Source organism: Xenopus laevis, chromosome 1L (genome assembly GCF_017654675.1).
Source record: "Xenopus laevis strain J_2021 chromosome 1L, Xenopus_laevis_v10.1, whole genome shotgun sequence".
Classification (NCBI taxonomy): Eukaryota; Metazoa; Chordata; class Amphibia; order Anura; family Pipidae; genus Xenopus; species Xenopus laevis.
In genome coordinates, this window is record NC_054371.1 from 103555903 (window position 1) to 103578673 (window position 22771).

The 22771-nt window shown below is 38.9% G+C and overlaps 1 protein-coding gene across 7 annotated transcripts in view; it reads left to right on the forward strand.

Annotated features, from left to right (window-relative positions):
• Positions 1-1490: 1490 nt before the first annotated feature.
• cfap299.L (cilia and flagella associated protein 299 L homeolog) overlaps positions 1491-22771 on the forward strand; it is a 230172-nt gene continuing 208891 nt past the window's right edge. Inside the window, exons 1-3 of one of the 7 annotated variants that reach the window (XM_041582285.1) lie at positions 5615-5964; positions 6186-6385; positions 7498-7733. In XM_041582285.1, coding sequence (XP_041438219.1) covers positions 7623-7733 — 111 coding nt within the window. In that variant the 5' untranslated portion in view covers positions 5615-5964; positions 6186-6385; positions 7498-7622. 7 annotated transcript variants of the gene reach the window in all.

Sequence of the window (22771 nt, forward strand, 5' to 3'; positions counted from 1 at the left end):
AAATGGCGGATGAAGGGCAGTGGGGATCAGATATGATCAGATTACAGATCCAATCTCACCATGCTGCTCTGCCTGCGGTTCTGGCATTGCTAGGTATGCTAAAATGTTAAAACTGAGGATTTTTTATGCGAAAGACTTTACTGGATTTTCGATTAGAACTACAGTAGAACCCCAATTTTACATCCCCCTAATTTACATTTTCTCAGGATTATTTGCAACCTCATGCTCATAAACTCAAAAAATCAACATTTTACTGTATTTATGTTTGCATGTTACAGATGCTCTTTAAAGCTACACATTTATTGTTATTGCTACTTGTTTATTACTCATCTTTCTATTCAGGATCTCTCATTTTCATATACCAGTCTCTTATTTAAAATAAATATATAAAAAATAATAAAATGAAACCCAATTACAACTTGCTTCAGAATATCACTACATCTACATCATACTATAGGTTAATTTAAAGGAGAAGGAAAAGCAGTTTCTACTTGGGGTGCCAAATAAGTGATTCTATTTACTTACCTGACACCCCGGGCCAGTGCTCCTATTAGCAGAAAACCGCATTGGCCCGGGGTTATTCCAGTGAGCCCCACGGAGCAATCGTCTACCGGGCTTCTTATTTCTTCTTGTGGCTACGCATGCACAGTAGAGCGGAAAGCTTTAACAAAAAAGCCGGCTATTTAGTTCCACTGCGCATGTGTCTGCCCCGGGAAATTTGAAGAAAAAAGAAGCAGGAAGGCAATCACTTCATAGTGCTCGCTGGAATAACCACGGCCAGTGCAGTTTTCTCCTGATAGGAGCACTGACCTGGGGTGTAAAGTAAGTAGATACAATCACTTGGGGGTGCCTAACTTTTAGCAAATATTCTGACTTCTTCCAGCTTTCAAAAGGGGGTCACTGACCCCATCTAAAAACAAATGCTCTGTAAGGCTGCAAATCTATTGTTATTGCTACTTTTTATTACCTGTCTTTCTATTCAGGTCTCCTCCTATTATTCAAATTACTGCATGGTTGCTACGGTCATTTGGATCCTAGCAACCAGACTGTTGAAATTGCAAACTGGAGAGCTGCTGAATAAAAAGCTACTTAAAAATACTGTAACTCAAAAACCACAAATTAAAACCAACTGCAAATTGTTTTAGAAAGTCACTCTATCCATCACACTGAAGTCAAAGATGAACCACCACCTTTTGAGGTGCATACGATAATATCACAAAAGGTGAATGTATACAGTTTCTACAGTTCTGCTCCAAAAGTTTCACAGAGGGATTTTGTTTTTCAGTTGTAAATGACACATCTTTTTCCATCACATCTCAGATTTTCCCCATTCTTCTTTAATATACTGTTCACTCCTCCTGTCTGTTGCCTCAGAATCCTATGATGTATCACTTTTCTCCAAGACCAGCAAACGCCTAACCTCCTGGAGCGGTGCACAGAATCCTATCACACACTCCCATCTGAAGCCCCGCCCTTTCTATTACAGAAGCATTAGAAAATACTGTTCATTTCCGGACGACAGCAGAACTACATTCCCCAGCATTCCCCAGAATTCCCCAGCATGCAAAATAGGTACGGGAAGGCAAGCTAGCAGGAAGTACAATGAGTGTTTTTGCATATTGCATTTGTTTTACTCATTGTCTTTCAGCAGAGGGCGCTTACTACACAATTTTAATCTATATGCTGTTACTATGTTTACGTTCCTTGTACGTTTTGAGTTTAGTTCTATGTTCGATGGAAAGATATTAAAATTAGTTCTGAGCACCCAGGATTAGTTGTGGCTTAAGGTGGCCATACACGGGCCGATAAAAGCTGCCGACAGACTGTGTCGGCTTCCCCGATCGAGATCTGGCCGAAAGTCGGCCAGATCTCGATCGGATGGGTTTAAAAATCCCGTCGGATCGCGGCCGCATCTGTTCGTTGATGCGGTCCCGCGATCCGACCGCCCGTTTGAGAATGCTAGGATCCGATCGTTGGGCCCTAGGGCCCACGATCGGATCTGCCCGATATTGCCCACCTCAAGGTGGGCATATCGGAGGGAGATCCGCTCGTTTGGCGACATCGCCAAACGAGCGGATCTATCCATGTATGGGGACCTTTACTCTTTGATTCTTGCACCATTGCAGACTTTGTACGTGATGTAGAGTAGAGCTGCTGTTATGTGCTTGTTACTCAGACGCTGGTTTACATTTGGTTGCCAAGCAACTGCAGTTTGCAAACTATATAAAGGATACAGACTTTTACAAAAGAGGGATAAGCCAAGTGAGGGATTTTGGGCACTGCAAATTCAGGCTCAGTGTCTCTGAAATTAGCATTAACTGCTCAGTTTAGTGAGCTCTGCACATTCTGCAGGGGTTATTGTTTATTAAGATGAGATTAAATTATTATAAATTATTTACAAAGGAATTACAAAGGTATAACATAAAAGGGGAACTATCTAAGATGGAGGGAGGAAGAAAGATGATAGATAGATAGATAGATAGATAGTGTCATATACAAAACTGCAGGGATTCTTTTTGATAGATAGATGATAGATAGATAGATAGATAGATAGATAGATAGATAGATAGATAGATAGATAGATAGATAGATAGATAGATAGATCGATAGTGCCATATACAAAACTGCAGGGGTTATTTTTAAGATAGATAGATAGATAGATAGATAGATAGATAGATAGATAGATAGATACTGCCATATACAAAACTGCAGGGATTCTTGTTTATTAAGATGATTAGATAGATAGATAGATAGATAGATAGATAGATAGATAGATAGATAGATAGATAGATAGATAGATAGATAGATACTGCCATATACAAAACTGCTGGGATTCTTGTTTATTAAGATGATTAGATAGATAGATAGATAGATGATAGATAGATAGATAGATAGATAGATAATGCCATATAAAAAACTGCAAGGATTCTTGTTTATTAGGATAGAGATAATAGGCAGATAGATGATAGATAGATAAATAGATAGATAGATAATGCCATATAAAAAACTGCAAGTATTCTTGTTTATTAGGATAGAGATAATAGGTAGATAGATAGATAGATAGATAGATAGATAGATAGATAGATAGATAGATAGATAGTGTTGGGTCTGCTCTATTTTGGGGTGCCAGGCTAATGACTTGAGACAGTCTGATTTTTAAATAAGTTGTATTTATTTACAAATGAATTACAAAGGTATAACATAAAAAGGGAACTATCTAAGATGGAGGGAGGAAGAAAGGGATAGGAAAAGGTGAAATGGAAGGGAATGGAAAGTGCCTAACTAACAAAGTATTTACAATGCTCTTTATTTACACATAAGGAAGACCATTCAAACAAGCATACTACCCTTTTCCCAAAACAGCCACACCCAAAAGACAGTCCCAGCCAATCAATTCGATGTCATATGATAAGCCATGGAAAAGTCCAAGTTAGCAGTGTCCTGTAGATGGCAGTGTAGACCAACTAATGTTGTTTAAGATGTCCTGTGGGGGACAGTGTTGCACAGACCGTGACTTGCATACCTGACCTTCTTTCCCAGGGTCTGAAACCTGTTCTGACACCCTGAGGGTGTAAAAAACATATCCTTTCATCCTTTGTTGTTGGGATCCTCCCATGCCATTCATTGCCTTTGTTGTTTCCTCACCCGATGCCGGGTCTATGGACTCCTCTCTTTGTCCATGATAGGCGTTCTTCATTTACACAACAGTGTTAGGAGATAGGTATGAAGGCAATCGCCTTTTACAACAGGATAGCCATTGTTTTGCTACCTGAGTTTATACAGTACACTGCCCTGAGCCCAGAGTCACGGTTAATTCTTTAACTCCCTCAGATATGAGAAATGAGATATTACAGATAGATGATAGATAGATAGATAGATAGATAGATAGATAGATAGATAGATAGATAGATAGATAGATAGATAGTGCCATATACAAAACTGCAGGGGTTATTTTTAAGATGATAGATGATAGATAGATAGATAGATAGATAGATAGATAGATAGATAGATGTTAAAATGTTAAAACTGAGGTGTTTTTACGCTAAAGACTTGACTGGATTTTCGATTAGAACTACAGTAGAACCCCAATTTTACATCCCCCCTAATTTACATTTTCACAGGATTATTTGCAACACCCATGCTCATACGCTCATAAAATCAACATTTTACTGTATTTATGTTTGCATTGACTAAATAGGGATCCCTGACCCCATCTAAAACAAATGCTCTTTAAAGCTACACATTTATTGTTATTGCTACTTCTTTATTACTCATCTTTCTATTCAGGATCTCTCCTTTTCATATTCCGGTCTCTTATTCAAAATAAATATATAAAAAATAATAAAATGAACCCCAATTACAACTTGCCTCAGAATATCACTGTCTACATCATACTATAGGTTAATTTAAAGGAGAAGGAAAAGCAGTTTTTACTTGGGGTGCCAAATAAGTGATTCTATTTACTTACCAGACACCCCGGGCCAGTGCTCCTGTTAGCAGAAAACTGCTTTGGCCCGGAGTTATTCCAGTGAGCACCACGGAGCAATCGTCTTCCAGGCTTCTTACTTCTTCTTGCGGCTGCGCATGCACAGTAGAGCGGAAAGCTTTAACAAAAAAGCTGGCTATTTAGTTCTACTGCGCATGCGTCTGCCCCGGGAAATTTGAAGAAAAAAGAAGCAGGAAGGCAATCGCTCTATAGTGCTCGCTGGAATAACCGCGGCCAGTGCAGTTTTCTCCTGATAGGAGCACTGGCCTGGGGTGTAAAGTAAGTAGATACAATCACTTGGGGTGCCTAACTTTTAGCAAATGTTCTGACTTCTTCCAGCTTTCAAAAGGGCCCCCATCTAAAAACAAATGCTCTGTAAGGCTGCAAATGTATTGTTATTGCTACTTTTTATTAACTGTCTTTCTATTCAGGTCCCTCCTATTAATATGCCAGCCTCTTATTTAAATTACTGCATGGTTGCTAGGGTAATTTGGATCCTAGCAACCAGACTGCTGAAATTGCAAACTGGAGAGCTGCTGAATAAAAAGCTACTAAAAAATACTGTAACTCAAAAACCACAAATTAAAACCAATTGCAAATTGTTTTAGAAAGTCACCCTCTCTCCATCACACTGAAGTTAAGTCAAAGATGAACCACCACCTTCTGAGGTGCATACGATAATATCACCAAAGGTGAATGTATACAGTTTCTACAGATCTGCTCCAAAAGTTTCACAGAGGGATTTTGTTTTTCAGTTGTAAATGACACTAACATCTTTTTCCTTCACATCTCAGATTTTCCCCATTCTACTTTAGTATACTGTTCACTCCTCCTGTCTGTTGCCTCAGAATCCTATGATGTATCACTTTTCGCCAAGACTAGCAAAACGCCTAATCTCCTGGAGCTGTGCACAGAATCCTTCCACACGCTCCCAGCTGAAGCCCCGCCCTTTCTATTAAGAGGATGCATTGCAGAGGCATTAGAAACTACTGTTCATTTCCGGACGGCAGCAGAACTACATTCCCCAGAGTTCCCCAGCATGCAAAATAGGTATGGGAAGGCAAGCTAGCAGGAAGTACAACGAGTGTTTTTGCATATTGCATTTGTTTTACTCATTGTCTTTCAGCAGAGGGCGCTTACTACACAATTTTAATCTATATGTTGTTACTATGTTTACGTTCCTTCTACGTTTTGAGTTTAGCTCTGTGTTCGATGGAAAGATAAAAATTAGTTTGGAGCATGCAGGATTAGTTGTGGCTAACTGATTCTTGCACCATTGCAGACTTTATACGTGATGTAGAGCAGAGCTGCTGTTATGTGCTTGTGACTCAGACGCTGGTTTACATTTGGTTGCCGAGCAACTGCAGTTTGCAAACTAAAGGATACAGAATTTTACAAAAGAGGGATAAGTGAAGTGTGGGATTTTGGGAGCTGCAAATTCAGGCTCAGTGTCTCTGAAATCAGCATTAACTGCTCAGGTTAGTGAGCTCTGCACATTCTGTGCTACTGGGACATTTGGAGAGCAGTAGGTCTTGAATGTTAGATAGAATGTTACTACACAATTTTAATTTATATGTTGTTACTATGTTTATGTTCCTTCTACGTTTTGAGTTTAGTTCTATGTTTGATGGAAAAATATAAAAATTAGTTCGGAGCACGCAGGATTAGTTGTGGCTAACTCATTCTTGCACCATTGCAGACTTTGTACGTGATGTAGAGGAGAGCTGCTGTTATGTGCTTGTGACTCAGACGCTGGTTTACATTTGGTTGCCAAGCAACTGCAGTTTGCAAACTATATAAAGGATACAGACTTTTACAAAAGAGGGATAAGTGAAGCGTGGGATTTTGGGCGCTGCAAATTCAGGCTCAGTGTCTCTGAAATCGACATTAACTGCTCAGGTTAGTGAGCTCTGCACATTCTGTGCTACTGGGACATTTGGAGAGCAGTAGGTCTTGAATGTTAGCTTTTAGTTTTACTCATTTCCCTATTCGATAGACAGATAGATAGATAGATAGATAGATAGATAGATAGATAGATAGATAGATAGTGCAGGGATTCTTGTTTATTAGAATAGAAATAATAGGCAGATAGGCAGATAGGCAGATAGATAGATAGATAGATAGATAGATAGATAGATAGATAGATAGATAGATAGATAGATAGATAGATAGATAGATAGATAGTGCCATATACAAAACTGCAAAGATTCTTATTTATTAAGATGATAGATAGATAGATAGATAGATAGATAGATAGATAGATAGATAGATAGATAGTGCCATATACAAAACTGCAGGGATTCTTGTTTATCAAGATGATAAATAGATAGATAGATAGATAGATAGATAGATAGATAGATGATAGATAGCTAGGTAGATAGATAGAGTCATATACAAAACTGCAGGGATTATTAAGTCAACATTTCTGTCTTCACATAGACCTTTGTCAAGAGAAACAGTGAAAACAAGGACCCCAACCCCACAAAATATTCATAAGACATGGACGATGCATGATGTCACAGTAAACACAGATCCTCCAGACTGTCAACAAGTTTTAAATCTGTACCATGACTAGTTAAGGACACATTGTGAAGAAATCAAAATGAATATATTAATGTACTCCAGATAGCTGAAAGACTAATTACTGTCATTACCTATTACTTAAAGGGGCATTTTTAAATGCCCTTGCACTTTTTTTTTCAATTGCTATTTTTAAATTTTTTATTACAGTTTTTAGACAAATTATCTTAACTACAGCAATGACACAATTTGTTCCTGAAAATACATTCCCCTTTGTATGCATTCAGACTGCTGTATATAAAACACTTCAAACTAGTTGCAAAGGTCTGGCAAAAAGGTTGTCAGGGGTATGCAATATTTTTTTACTATGTTTGTTATGAAGGAAATATAATCTTAACCTGTATATATTTCTATATACCAATATTTTTAAAGTAAAAATACTGCATTGTGTTTGATTCATATTCCTCATTTGCTTTACGTGTTCTTTGCAGTGATAAGAAACATCCATTTTGTGAATTGGGCAGATTAATTATTGTTATAGACCCATTAGATGTTGATCACCTCATAACATTTGTGTGTGCCCTGGGCCAGTTTCGAAGATATTCGTCAGTTAAAGATGGAACAATCAGAGGCAGGATCTGCTGCAGACAGCATCATTACCCAGTTCAACACATATGAGGACTTCTTGGATTCTCAGATCACTGCTCTGGATCTACACTATCTAGAGGTAACTTGCCATATTTCTGTTACAGAAAACTTCTAACTTCAGAATGAGTAGTAAATATTGCCCTTTTACTTCTTTTACGTTGAGCCAACATTTTGTGATGATCTGCATATGTACCCTCAGAGATCACAAAAGACTTTAACTGGAAGAAAAAGAATTCTACCTCAATGCAAGCATAAACTAGCTATGGGCCTGCATTAAAGTGCATATACCCATTCTGCATGGGCCCACCAATACAGCAGGCTACAGGAAGATGGCACCAGGTCAGGAGGCTGGTGGGAAGCTGACACAGGGTCAGCATGTGTAAGGGAAACTGGCACAGAGAGGCAGGCTCACTGGAATTGGGGGATAGGGGGCACAAAGGCCAAGGCCTAGGGCAGCACAATTTGAGGGGTCGCATGCTGCCCTGCCACATCTACTGATTTTTAGATGCACTAAGGACTGGGTATGTGGCAAATTGTTCACAGTTACATACATCTCCCACACGCAAGGTGCTCAGTGCTGATGGAGTCAGATAGAAATACAAATCTGGCCCTTCATATTTAAAGACAATAAGCAATAATGACCCTTGGGCTGGGCAGGCAGGAGTTAAATAAAGTAGCTTTTATTAACCCTTTCCCTGACAGCCGTTTTGTCCTAAATGCGAACATCTACTGCCAAGCAGTTTTTAGACATTTTGTACTCTTTCACTTTAAGGGCCTTCCCTGGGGGGTCTTTTAGTTTACCCAGGAAAACAATATATTGTTTTCTTCAGGACAACCTGAGCTTTGAAATATGCTAGAATTTTGGTGTAATTCCACTTCTGTAAAAAGATATAGGCTTCTAAGTGTCTAATAACATATCAGAAATATAATTTATTATGTATGAGAACACAGCAGATTTGGAAAGGTCTATGTCTCCTGAACGCGCCAATACCAAATATATATAGTTTTATGGAGATTTCTCACTTGTATAGATCACTTGTATAAATCTCCAGGCAGTACACTACCAAATTTCCAAAGCACTGCTCCACAAAATGGCATACTTCTGATTTCAAGGCCAAACATTCCACTAACAGTAGCTTTACCCTAGAAAACTACGCATTATTAGAAAAAGCAGTAAATGGGTAAATATATCTATGTACGGCAAACTACCAAGTTATTATTATTATTATTAACATGTATATATATAGCGCCAACATATTGAGTAGCACTGTAAAGTAAATGTGATTATACAACTACATCACATGAATTACATACATAGAATATATGGAGTAACAAACATCACAATCAATACAGGTACAAAAAGGTGAGGAAGGCCCTATGCATAGGCATACAGTCTAAAGGGAAGGGAGTAATACACAAGGTGTGGGAGTGGGCAAGATCGAATTAAGTGGGTGAGAAATGTGGTATAGTATGTGGTGTTGCGTTTGGTAGTTAAGCAGAGTGAGGGTAGGCTTCTCGAAAGAAGTGCGTTTTCAGAGATTTCTTGAAAGCAGAAAGGTTGGGAGAAAGTCGGCCAGACCGTGGGAGAGATTTCCAGAGGAGGGGTGCAGCCCTTGCAAAGTCTTGAATGCGAGCATGTGAGGAGGTAATGAGAGAAGAGTTGAGTAGTAGGTCGGTAGAGAAGCGTAGTAAGCGAGTGGGTGAGTATACTGTATAGAGATGAGTTCAGAGATGTAGGGTGGGGCAGAGTTATGAAGTGCTTTGAAAGTCAGTGTCATTAATTTGAATTTGATTCTGAAAGGTAACGGAAGCCAGTGCAGGGATTGACAGAATGGCGAGGCAGAGGAGGAGCGGTTGCTGAGGTGTATGAGCCTCGCAGCAGTGTTCATTATGGACTGGAGAGGTGACAGTCTCTGGAGGGGGAGGCCAATTAAAAGAGAGTTACAGTAGTCTAGACGCGATATGATGAGAGAGTGAATAAGAATTTTGGCAGCGTCTTGGGTGATAAATGATCGTATTTTGGATATGTTCCTTAGGTGGAAGTGACAAGATTTAGTAAGTGACTGGATATGAGGAGTGAATGACAGGGCAGAATCTAGGATAACCCCAAGGCACCGGGCCTGGGGAGAGGGGGTGATAGTGGAATTGTTAACTATGATGGATACTTCGGGGATGCTGCTGGTGTTAGTTGGAGGAAAGAGAACCATTTCAGTTTTAGAGAGGTTTAATTTAAGGTAGCGTTGCGACATCCAGGTAGAGATAGCGGACAGGCAGGAGGAGACGCGAGTTAGGAGTTCTGGGTTGAGATCAGGAGATGAGAGATAGATCTGAGTATCGTCAGCATAGAGGTGGTAGTGGAAACCATAAGAATTTATTAATTTGCCAAGGGAGGAAGTATAGAGGGAGAATAGTAATGGTCCCAGGACAGAGCCTTGGGGAACTCCAACAGAAAGAGGTAGGGGAGAAGATGATACTCCATTGTATATCTCCCACACATCATTAGGCACCAATGTAAAACACCCTAAATATGATTGCCAGGAGTCCACTGAACAGTTTGATGCCCCATATGTATAGGTGTACCTAAGCATGTGGCATATAGGGGCCCTAAAATGTAGACTACCCATTTCAGCTATCAATTCTGTAATTCCAGATACTGCAAAATACTGGGGGGGGGGGGGTAAAGGTGGAAAAAAGTATGTTCACCCCAGAAAACCATATATTTTCAGAAAGTACACATTCCCCCAAATCCAAATTGGGTATGCATGTTTTTCTACTTCAAAGCTCCAACCCACAAGCCTTTCCTAAATTTGGCAGCTGTTTTTACATCTCTGAAAACCACCTAAAAATATTGCAATTGGCCACATTTATCTCACCCAAATTCTTACATACAATTGAAAAAAAAACCCTAGATAATGACGCTAAGGGTCTACTGAACAGTTTGATGTCCAATATGCATAGATGAACTGAAGCAGTGACATTTCGGACCCCAAATAAAAATAGTGCATATGAATTTTCTCCGCTGCTGATTCGTCTTCTGTGAACAAAAGCCTCTGACTGTGTCACAATACTGATTAACAGCACAAAGACCCCCAAAACCATATATTTTTGGAAAGTACACATTCTGACGAATCAAAAATGGGTTATTATGTCTTTCTACTTCAAACTACAATACTGCAAAGCTATGCTAAAGGCAGAAGTTTTTAAGACATTTCTGAAAATCACCTAAAAATTTTGCAATTCGCTGCATTTATCTCACCCAATTTCTTACATACAACTGGAAAACACCCTAAATATAGACGCCAAGGGTCTACTGAACAGTTTGATGCCCAATATGCATGGATATACCAAAGCAGCTGGCATGAATTTTCTCTGCTGTCAATTCACCTTCTGTGAACAAAGCCCCCAGACTAGGTATTGTATGGCCAAGACCCTCTAACAGTACAAAGACTCCACCAAAACCATATATTTTTGGAAAATACACATTCTGACTAATTTAAAATGGGTAATTAGGTCTTTCTACTCCAAACTACCATACTGCAAAGCTACGCTAAAGGCAGCAGTTTTTATGACATTTCTGAAAATCACCTGAAAATATTGCAACTGTCCACATTTTTCTCACCCAATTTCTTACATACAATTGTAAAACACCTTAAATATTGATGCCAAGGGTCTACGTAACATTTTGATGCCCAATATGCATAGATATACCAAAGCAGCTGGCATGAGCGGACCCCAAATAAAAATAGGGAGAATGAATTTTCTTCGCTGCCGATTCACCTTCTGTGAAAAAAGCCCCTGGACTGAATATTATGTGCCTAAGACCCTCTAACAGCAGAAATACCCCCCCCCAAAACCATATATTTTTGTAAAGTACACATTCTGATGAATCCACAATTGCAAACGACGCTAAAAAAACAACAATGCAGGCATAAAATCATAAAAATCAAAAGCAATTAGGCAAATCAGTGAAATAACTGATCCGACAGCATGGTTAGCTTGATCCAATAGTCACGTTGTGAAATCAACAGTTTTTAGCGGAATAGCTAGAGGAAAACTGATAAAATGAAAAATAAAGTAAATAAAATATATATGTGTGTGCTTGTGTAAGCAAAAAAAATAAAAAAAATCTACCTTTAGTTACATGTGTAGTGTGTGTAAATAAATGTGTGTGTAAATGTGTGTAAATTAGTAAACAAACGCCACTTACCGTTTCTGTGGGTGGGGGAGTTCTTGGCAGCGTTGGAGGGCCCAGGATCGCTCACAGGAAGTGAGTGGGTGGCGCTAGATCGGGTACCATGAGGTCCTGCGACTTTCCTGCATGATGCGGGTAATAAAGTCGGGTCCTGTGAAGATCACGTCGCAGGGCCGAGGTGGGAGCCCTCTTGGCTTGTTGCCTGGGGGGTTGGGGACGCAGCAGACTCGCCTGCACGGTGGCAGCGGGGGAACCCTAGACTGCAAGGCACGTAGGTACTACGTGCTTGGCAGTCAGAGCATTTTCCTGCCAGAAGGTAGTTCCTACATGCTCGCCAGTTAAAGGTGTTGTTCACCTTTGAGGTAACTTTTAATATGTTATAGAATGTCCAATTCCTAGCTACTTTGCAATTGGTCTTCGATATTTATATTTTATGCTTATTTGCCTTTTCCTTCTGATCCTTTCCAACTTTCACATAGGGGTCACAGATTTATTGTTATTGCCTGTTTTTATTACTCTTCTTTCTATTCAGGCCCTTCCTATTCATATTCCAGTCTCTTATTCAAATCAGTGCATGGTTGCTAGGGTAACTTGGACTCTAGCAACCAGAACGCTGAAATTGCAAACTGTAGAATTAAGTAAAAAGCTTAGTAATTCAAAAACCACAAATAATAAACAAAATGAAAACCAACTGCAAATTGTTTCAGAATATCACTATCTACATTATACTAAACATTCATTTAAAGGTGACAACACCTTTAAGCAGACCACACATAAAATGCAGTAACAGGTGCAGGAAGGTTTAACTAAAGGTAGACACTGGCTCATCAAGGCAGGGTAAAGGTCCACAGAACTGTAAGGATTTAATGAGAATGGAAACCTCCTTCCCAACCCTAGAGTGACCAGTAGGATTGGGACAATCAAGAACTCGCGAAGAGCATTGACGTAAGCAGGTTTAAAAGGTTTGAATTCACACCAAAGCTGTACTGATGCCAGTCCAGTTTTCCCTGGTAATCCAAGACATCTAGGGGCACATTTACTTAGCTCGAGTGAATGAATAGAAGAAAAAATACTTCGAATTTAAAACTTTTTTTTGGCTACTTCGACCATCGAATTGGCTACTTCGACCTTCGACTTCGAATCGAATGATTCGAACTTAAAATCGACCATTCGCTAGTTGAAGTACTGTCTCTTTAAAAAAACATCGACCCCTTACTTCTCCAAGTAAAACCTACCGAACATCAATGTTAGCCTATGGGGAAGGTCCCCATAGGCTTTCTAACAAATTTCTGATCGAAGGAAAATCGTTCAATCGATGGATTAAAATCGTTCGATCGAACAAATTGCGGCAAATCCTTCAACTTCGATATTCGAAGTCGAAGGATTTAACTTCGACAGTTGAATATCGAGGGTTAATTAACCCTAAGTAAATGTGCCCCTTAATGTGTATGCATCAAAACATAGCGTGTTGGTGCTGACATCATGGAACCATATCAGCTCACGTCACTGCTAAACCATGTACCTGTGCATGTCCTAGATTTATTCAGCTGAAACCTTTCTTGGTTTATCCATGGTTACATAGGTCTATAACCCTAACCTGCTTGCAACATAGAAAAAGTATATAGCCTTGATAACAGTAAAAGTGCATATATTGGAAATCTTAAAGGGTTTTTTCACCTTCGTTTTTTTTTCGATTGTTTTATATTTTTAATTATGATTGTTTTTCTAACATTGAAGTTTAAAGAATAAATAAACCTTTTATATTAAAATACCTAAATCAACTCCCCCAAAATGAAATACCTCTCTGATACCTCACTGAATCTGCTGTCCTCTCAAAGATAACTGCACCAGTCACTTCCTTAGCTAATGGGAACTCCAGCCCTTTTAGTACACTGAGCCTTCCTTCTGAGCTGGTCAAAGAACTGTATACTGCGAATCCGTGCTGCATCCTGCTCCAATGGAAATCAAGCATGCGTTGTAGACAGCTCTTTGATCGGCTTCCTATTCAAAGGAGAAGAAGAGCTCAGTATACTACAGGGGTGACTTATTTTTCTTAAATAAAAAGACTTACATTAAATTGTACGTTCTCTCTGGTATTGCAGTCTGGTAGGTCAGTAATCAAGGCGCAAACTGTGAACTGTTACAAATCTTTACATTAGTTGATACATTTTTCAGTAGCATCTATAGAATATTAGCAACTATTGTGTTTATTGTATCAGCTGTCTTTAATACATTTCTCAGTAGGATCTGTAGAATATTAGCAACTATTGTATTAATTGTATAAACTGCCTTTAATGAAACTCAGGGAGTATGCTCAGCAGTACAAAAATGTATCAATGAAATGCATCAACTATTGTATCAAATTAGAACAGAATCATTGACCCCTCCTCGCCCCCTAAGGCTGTCTAGGGAGACATGAGGAGGTGAAAAAAATTAAACTTTGTACAGCAATATTAGAAAAATATTTAAAACAAAAACATTTTCTGGTATACTATCTGAAAACTTCTAAACTGAGAAAATGTTTGGTGAGGTGTTTAAAGGAGACATCAGCCAACCAGGTTTTTCTCCTGTATAAAGAAAGAAAATGTAATTCTAACCAACTTTACAATATACATTAATTAAATGTTCATAATGACTTAAATATAGTTACAATTAAAATTATATGTTGTTTTACCTTTCTGTACAATTGATTCTAATTCTTGACAAAGTATATAGAAAGGGACAAACATACTGTTTTCATTAGCAATAACAGTTAAAGTAATCCAGTGAAATATATCAGCAACTTGCTTGTAATTACATTTTCTTTCATTGTACCAGAAATGGCAGACTTCCCCTTTTAAAAATAATTTCAGCTATGAAATGGTTCATTTAGTACACATGAAATAAAGTGAATATTTATAAATGTACGTACCATGTTTAAGACCCACTTCAGTATGATTTCAAATATGAAATAAAGTGCAGCTGAATCAGTATTCAGTTCCCAAAATCAGCAAACACTATGGGGAAATTTTATTTTCATTGTGAATCTTAATTGCACATTGCGAACCTTTAATACCTGCTTGAAGGTGGCATAAACTTTTAAAACAAACCTAACAACTTTTTCATTAAGAAGTTTTATTACATACACTTCACACTGGTGCAAACTATGAAATTTGCAATCGCTACATAGGGCCGAAACTAGGGGTAGGCAGAGTAGGCACAGTAGGCACGTGCCTAGGGCGCAAAGCTGGGGGGGGGGGTGCCAGGCACGCACCTTCTCTGTCTCTCCTACCCCTAGTCTTGTACTAGTTCCCCGCTCCGGGTGGCGTGTGTGATGCTTTTTGCACATGCACACTGTGCCTTCCATCCTCTTCTTTTGTTTGCGCATGTGCGCACACAGTTTTCCCGCATGTGCGAGTATTTTCTGCGCATTCGTGCACGGGTTATGTGCCCACCCCACTGGGGCGCTACAACCGGCCAGGCCTCCTAGGGCACCTGGCTGGCCCGGCACTGTTGCTACACTTCTGTCGTATGAGGGGCAAAGTGTTTGCAAAGGCAAAATTGTTCAGTTTGCAAATATTTATTATACAATATTACATTCCCCCATATCAAGTATAGTTCCAGCTGCCTCAGATTTTCAAGGCAGGTCTGCCACTCAAAAGGCATGTTGGGGTTATAAAAAGTCGTACATTACTCCCTCAGTGGATTTGAAAATTAAGGACATACTTTTCTTAGACAAACATGTATAAGTGCCATTTTGCCCATTCACCTGTGCATTTTAGATGGGAATGCATGCACCCAGGTGGGTTTAATTCAGTTTTATATCAATCATTGATGACTTTAGTGGTGAGAATAATGCAAACTAAAGACATGTGTCATTTACTATTTCCTAGAAGAAGCACTCAGTTTCAGTGCTCATTCACTAAGCATTTCTGCTTGGGGTAATGGCTGCACTGTTAGGGGGCATTAGGTGCACATTGTAGCATCAGGGGATACAGTCTGCGTCCTTCACCATTCCCTAACTTGCATGTCTGAATGATGTTTAAGTCACTAATATAGCTCTGCTTAATGCAGGCAGTGTTATATTCATGGGGTAGCATCTGGTGCACAGAGATCTGATCTGAGACAATTATACATTGAAAGATAGAAGGGGAAATGTAATAAAAGATGCAAACAGAAAAAAATGTGGACAAAATAAACAGAAAGCACATTTTGTCATGTAATATTGTTATTTAGACAGTAATTGCATATACCACACTTTTAAAGAACATTTAAAGCATACATTTTCCTACCATGTATATATCAGTTGGGCATATCTTCCTAACCCAAGCCACATCATTTGTACTGCATATATCCCCTCTATTTACCAGCACCATCACATTTTCCTAAATCAAACAGCAGCTTTCAGCAGGCGGCCATTTTCCCTCTGACACATCATCCGTAACATTGACATCTGCCAACAGGACTAGTGATGGGCGAATTTATTCGCCAGGCGCGAATTTGCGGCGAATTTGCGCGATTCGCGCCGAGCGAATAAATTCGCGAAACTCCCGCGAAAATTCGCGGTAAAAATTCGCCGGCGTCAAAAAAAAAATTTTTCCTGAAAAGCGGACGCCGGCGTCAAAAACGGGCGCCGGCGTCGAAAAAACGGGCGCCGGCGTCAAAAACGAGACGCCAGGGCCGTTTCGCGAATTTTTTGCCGTTTCACGAATTTCGCACGAAATTCACTAATTTTTCGGCAAAGCGAAACGGCGCAAATTCGCCCATCACTAAACAGGACATGTATGCTGTAAAGTTCATGCAATGCAGAATGCAGGTTTACACAGGCACACCATACTTTGATGAAAAGTTCTGCTGAGGTTAAGCACTATAATGGGTAAGCTGAGTTCTATGGGAACCAGCAAAGCTATCTCTTCATTGGCTGTTAGACTGGAGGGTGTGTTTAATAATCTGAGCTAAGAAGAACTGAGCATGCTTATTAGCTAACAGGCAAAGTAAATTCCTGAGGGAGTGGGCAGAGTGGGTTAGAGGAGAAGAATGAATTCTAAGTGATTAAGGGGATGCTGCAGCCTTACTGTTAACCTTTTAACAACCAGAGTAGCAGTTATCTAAAGATTTCACTGATTACACTTTTTGTGTGTGTGGGGAGGAAGGTTTACATGTCCTTTAAGTCATGCTTGAAGGTGGCATAATCTTTTCAGTAAGAAGTTTTATTACATACACTGCAGACTGGTGCAAACTATAAAATCAGCAGTCTTTCTTCCATTAGTGAAAGTGGTCACTAAAATGTTTCCAGCTTTACAATACTTCAGTATCTTTGTGCATATTTGTGAACCGGATGTTGATGTCCACTGATTTTATGTATTCAGTTAAACCTTGTAGCTCATATATGAAAATTTGGACACAAATGTTATCTACACAACTAAACCAACGACCAGGTGCAGTTTCTTTGAACATGTTCAAGAGGCGGTTCACCTTTAGGTTAACTCTCAGGGGGTTATTTACTAAAATCCAAATTTATCTCATATTTTATTAAAAAAACCACAACCAAACTCCGATGCCGAGTTTAGCATATTTATTAATAAAAAAACAGAATTGCTCTAATTTTTTTGAGCTTTTTTTCAAACTACTCAAATTCTTCAGGCTTTTTTCCCAAATTGCTCAAATTTTTTGAGTTTTTGCCCAAAAACATCCCAAAAAGTCATCTCATCTGGTAAGTGTAAGAAAAGTCACTGAAAAAAAAAACCACCCATAGACTTCAATGAATTCACAGAAAAGTTGCCGCAAATAAAACATTGCCACAGAAAAATTTCCTACTATAAATCACATGTACACGCCAGTGTATTTTCCACAGAAAAAAGTTGCTGCGGAAAAGGCGTCATGAAAAACAACCATTGCCATCTATGCATTTTGAGAATTTTCCTGTGGTTTCACAAATTTTCCTCTGATTTCACACATTTTCCTCTGATTTCACAAATTCTTTGGCAAAGCAAAATGGGACAGATTTATTCATCACTATAAGTGAACCATAAAAACAAATACACTTATGAACAATACTATAAATATATCACAACAAAGATAAACACACCTATTTTCATATATCCAAAATAAATGCTGAGAATCCTACTGGAATTCCTAGTTTGTACTTTGACAAATTAGCCCCGTAATGTTACCTAACACTATAATTAGCCTCAGAGGTGACTGATGTTAGATCCTGCTTGAGACTGGAGTACTATTACATTTGTACTACATCCTATTGAGTGCTATGATGCTTGTTGGAGACAACCAAGAAGCAAGCAATGCTGGGCTGCAGATGGCTTAAGGTAATTTGGCCAGAACATAATATTGCTATGGTTCATTACAAGTAATTCTGACACATTCTTAAAGGACAAGAAAAGGCAAAAAAATAAAATCCCATTTTTACTTTCTTTAATGAAAAATAAATCTATTTCCAATATACTTTAATTAAAAACCTGACTGTATGCAGTGAAATTCCCCCTTCATTTACTGCTGTGGAAAAGAATTGTCAGACGGTCCCTAACTGCTGGAAACAATCATACTTATGAACAGCAAGGGGAGCCCCCGCTTACTTCCCAGCCCTGCAGAATTCAAGCAGCTTTGTTTGTTTCCCTGTAGAGCAGTCGACGACTGTGTAGAGATTTGTATTGGATTTTATTTTTGCCTTTACATCCCCTTTACTGTTTCTAACTCCAGCTGCAGGGACAAAGATTGTGGAGCCAGATTTAAACAGATAAACTGGGATTCAATTTGGAGGATACTTTGTTGCAGCCACTGGTTATGGAGAGTTGGAGAAAGTTTGTATTAAAGGACATGTAAACCCTATAAACCCTTACCATGTTTTTAGGTTGGGCACATATTCCTCAATCAAAAGGCATCATTGTCTCTGTATTGGGTCAGGTAGTGAGTGAATGGGATTATGCATGAGTGAGTGGGATTATAATGGATTATGTATGAGTGAGTGGGATTATGCATGAGTGAGCTGGATTATGCATGAGTGAGTGGTATTATGATGGATTATGCATGAGTGAGAGGGATTATGCACGAGTGAGTGGGAGTGAGTGGTATTATGCATGAATGAGCGGGATTAATCATGAGTGAGTGGGATTATGCATGAGTGAGCAGGATTATGCACGAGTGAGTGGAAGTGGGATTATGTTGGATTATGCATGAGTGAGTGGAAGGGAGTGGGATTATGCAAGAGTGAGTGGGATTATGCATGAGTGAGTGGTATTATGCACGAGTGAGCTGGATTATTCATGAGTGAGCGGGATTATACATGAGTGAGTGGGAGTGGGTGGGATTATGCATGAGTGAGCAGGATTATGCATGGGTGAGTGGTATTATGCATGAGTGAGCGGGATTATGCACGAGTGAGCAGGATTATGCATGAGTGAGCAGGAAGCGAGATTTTGCATAAGTGATCAGAATTATGGATGAGTGAGCGGGATTATGCATGAGTGAGTGGGATCATACATCTTTACTGTCAACCAGAGTGGCAGTCATCTAAAGATTTCAAAGAGGCTGTTCACTGATTACATTTTTATGGGGGGATTTACATGTCTATACATGTGTATAGGCTTCTGGCAGATAGTATTTGACTTGTGCTGTTTTGATAATTTATGACGATCCCTAAGCAGCCCAGACCACACTGAGCATGTGCATGTCTTGTCTTGCAAAGATGTATAACAAAGTTACAAGATGACAGCCCCCTGTGGCCAACTTTGAAAGCATAAATCATTAGTTTGATTAGGCTTTGTGGTGCAGTAAATTCATGTTTATGTTTAGTATACAAAATACAGCATTTCTAGCCTTATTCTATTTTAGACTTTCCTTGTCCTTTAAGAAAGGGATTTGCTTACAATTTGCTAGCAGTGTAATTCTTCTATTTTACACTAGATGTCAGTATGTGTTTAATGTATTTAATAAATGTTTGATTACAGTTTCTTTGAATGAACATAATCCCTATGTAAAATCATTATGTACAGGGCCATATTTATATATAGAGTCCTGACTTCCAAGGGTCCGTGCCTAGGGTGGCAGCTTTAGAGGGGCAGAAAAAATAAATGATCTCCCCAGGGATAACTGGATCATCGATGCTGGCGAAATATAACGTATGTGGAAATAAAATTTATTACATTGGAACAATTCCAAAAAGCATATCTGTTATAAAACAATTTTGTAGGATTTAATTGTGTGCACATCTTTTTTGTTTTCACATCTTTACAATATGCGCACTGATTGCCTTTATGGTTAACCAGGTATATCTCTCACTAGTGATGAGCGAAATTTTTCGCCAGGTATGGAATCATGGCAAAATTCAGCATTTTGCCATCTACAAATATTTTAAAGCAAAGCCCATAGACGTCAATGTATTCTGCACAGAAAAAGTTGCAGTGATAAAAAAAAGTTGTTGCAAAATAAACACCCATAGGCTCCAACATACCTCCCAACTGTCCCGTTTTGAGCGAGACAGTCCTGCTTTTGACAGCTCAACCCGCAGTCCTGGATTTGTACTGACATTTCCCAAATTTCTCTTTGATCTTCTGCACTGAACAGCCAGAAAAAGATACAAAGTTTCTAACTTATTTGGCTCTTGGCAGAGAGCCCAGAATACATACTTAAAAAAAGATACTTTTGTAACAGTTTTAGATAAGACAAGAACGAAGACTCACAGCTAAAAGGGCAATTCACCTTCATTAGCAAAACTGTAATAACATATAAAACCATAGAAATGTGTTCAAACTTTCATAACCTACCAAATTTTGTAAAATTGACTTATTAGGGGGTGTGACCTCAAAAATGGGCGCTTTCAAAACTTTATTTTTGTCCCTCTTTCTGTTTCCAAAATGTTGGGAGGTATGCTCCAATGTATTTTGCACGGAAAATGTAGCTGTGAAAGAAAGTTGCAGTTAGAAAGTGCGACAGATTCGCTACCTCAACTACCTCTCACTTTTTTTTTAAAACTTTAGTTTTATTTGCAGTAATTGAAAGAGAGAAATGGTCATGCATTGATAGATACAACTGTTCAGTATTATATTTTCTCTTTAAGATCATATACCATAAGTCAAAGTATACATTTACAGATAAGACTAACATCAAACCAATTAACCTAACAGCCATCAGTAATAAAAAAGGAAGAAAAGCAATATGTCAGTGTAATCTCAATAGTCTATCAAGGTTGGGTATATGTATCCATAAAGGTGTACCATTCACCCCAAATTTCCTGATGCAGGTCTAGTTTGTTGTCTCTCTCTGCTGCCCCTTATTCCATACTACCTCTGATATTTATTTGGGTTATGCATTCCTGCAAAGTAGGTGTTGTAACAGTTTTCCAGTACTTGGCTATGAGAGTAGCAGCAGAATTGAGTATATGAAATAATAGTGTCTTGGTGCTTTTGGCTAGTCTTATTGGGTTGATTTGTAGGAGGGCTATCTCTGGGTCTTTAGGGAGATGTTGTTTGAGTAGCTGTGTTAGCATTTGAAAGATATTTTGCCTAAAAGGTGAAATTGTACAACAGTCCCACCATATATGTAGTAACGTGCCCTGCTGTCCGCAACCCCTCCAGCAATTCTTTGGGTAAGTAGGTGTAATTTTTGCCAGTTTATCCGGGGATAGATGCCACCTGTAGATCAATTTAATGTGGGCTTCTCTATGATTGGTGCATTTGGTCGCTTCTTTTGGGGCAGTCAGTACTTTCTGCCAAAAAACTTTTTGGAGATCTGCTCCCATTTCAACTACCTCTCACTTTTTGAGGTTGCTATGTTTTGCCATCCAGCAACTACCTCAGGTAGTTCCAGGATGTTTCCTCTGGCAGTATATAGTCCTTGCTTTTGCTCATTCTGGCAGTTAGCTATCACCTATCACACTCTAGGGTCATGCCTTATGAGGAAATGTGTTACCCGCGGTTAAATATTCGCTTCCACAGGCAACAAATCTCCAGAAAAAAGATTTTCCAAAAGATTGAGATCTTCACATGTAAACCCTATTACTTGTGGCAATCTTGTATACTGCAGGAAAATGCAAAGGGACAAATCTCCTCATGTGCCATGACCTTTAGTTTAGAGTCCATACTGCAGGAGTATTCCATCCTTGTAGGCTTGCCTGTTCCTGGGGTTTCCACTTGGAGTCTTTTATTATGTTCACTTACAGACGTTAAATGATCAGCATGGCAAGCTTTATTACAGGTTCCTGTTAGAGCATGTTACCCATTCCACTGGGGAGTAGTTTGCTACCTGCCAGTGAGTACTTACATGGCATTAGTCATGGAAAAAAGGAAAGATTGTGTCATACTTACCATGATCTTTCTTTCCTAAAAGAACTCCAAATAATTTTTAAAAATCAGAATTATTTATACTATGGAAGTATAATTCTATAGTATTCTAACCTTTCTTGATAAAGGGGATTCCCGTGGCTGTACTATATACTGTATTTTTCGTATATAATTTACACTCTTGGGAAATATATAATGTAGAAGAGAATATTCACAAAATTAAGAAAAGAGTGCTCAGTCCAACCCACACTGTAGTGTTGACTAGATGCTTTTTTTCAGACTGATGAAAATGTTGTTTTGAAAATTCTTGCAGCTATCAATCATTGGAAAATATGACATATAGGATTTGTGGCTACTTGTGTCTGAAAATATCAGCAATTTCCAACACTGGTGGAAATGGTGGGTCAGGAATTTTAGCCTGGAGTGGATGACACCAATGGAGCAAAGGAGGCAGCCACTCCGGGTCTAACTGCAGTAAAACTACAACCCATTTGACACTAAGGAATCCAAAAATTTAAAAAAATATATGTTCATTTTTGGGCTCTTTTATATCTGTCATAAATTTGGGATGTCATTCTTAATTACTTCTCAAAAAGCTTAGCATTTCCTGGTATCCTGTAGCTGATTCTTAATAGCTACAACAGCACTTTACCA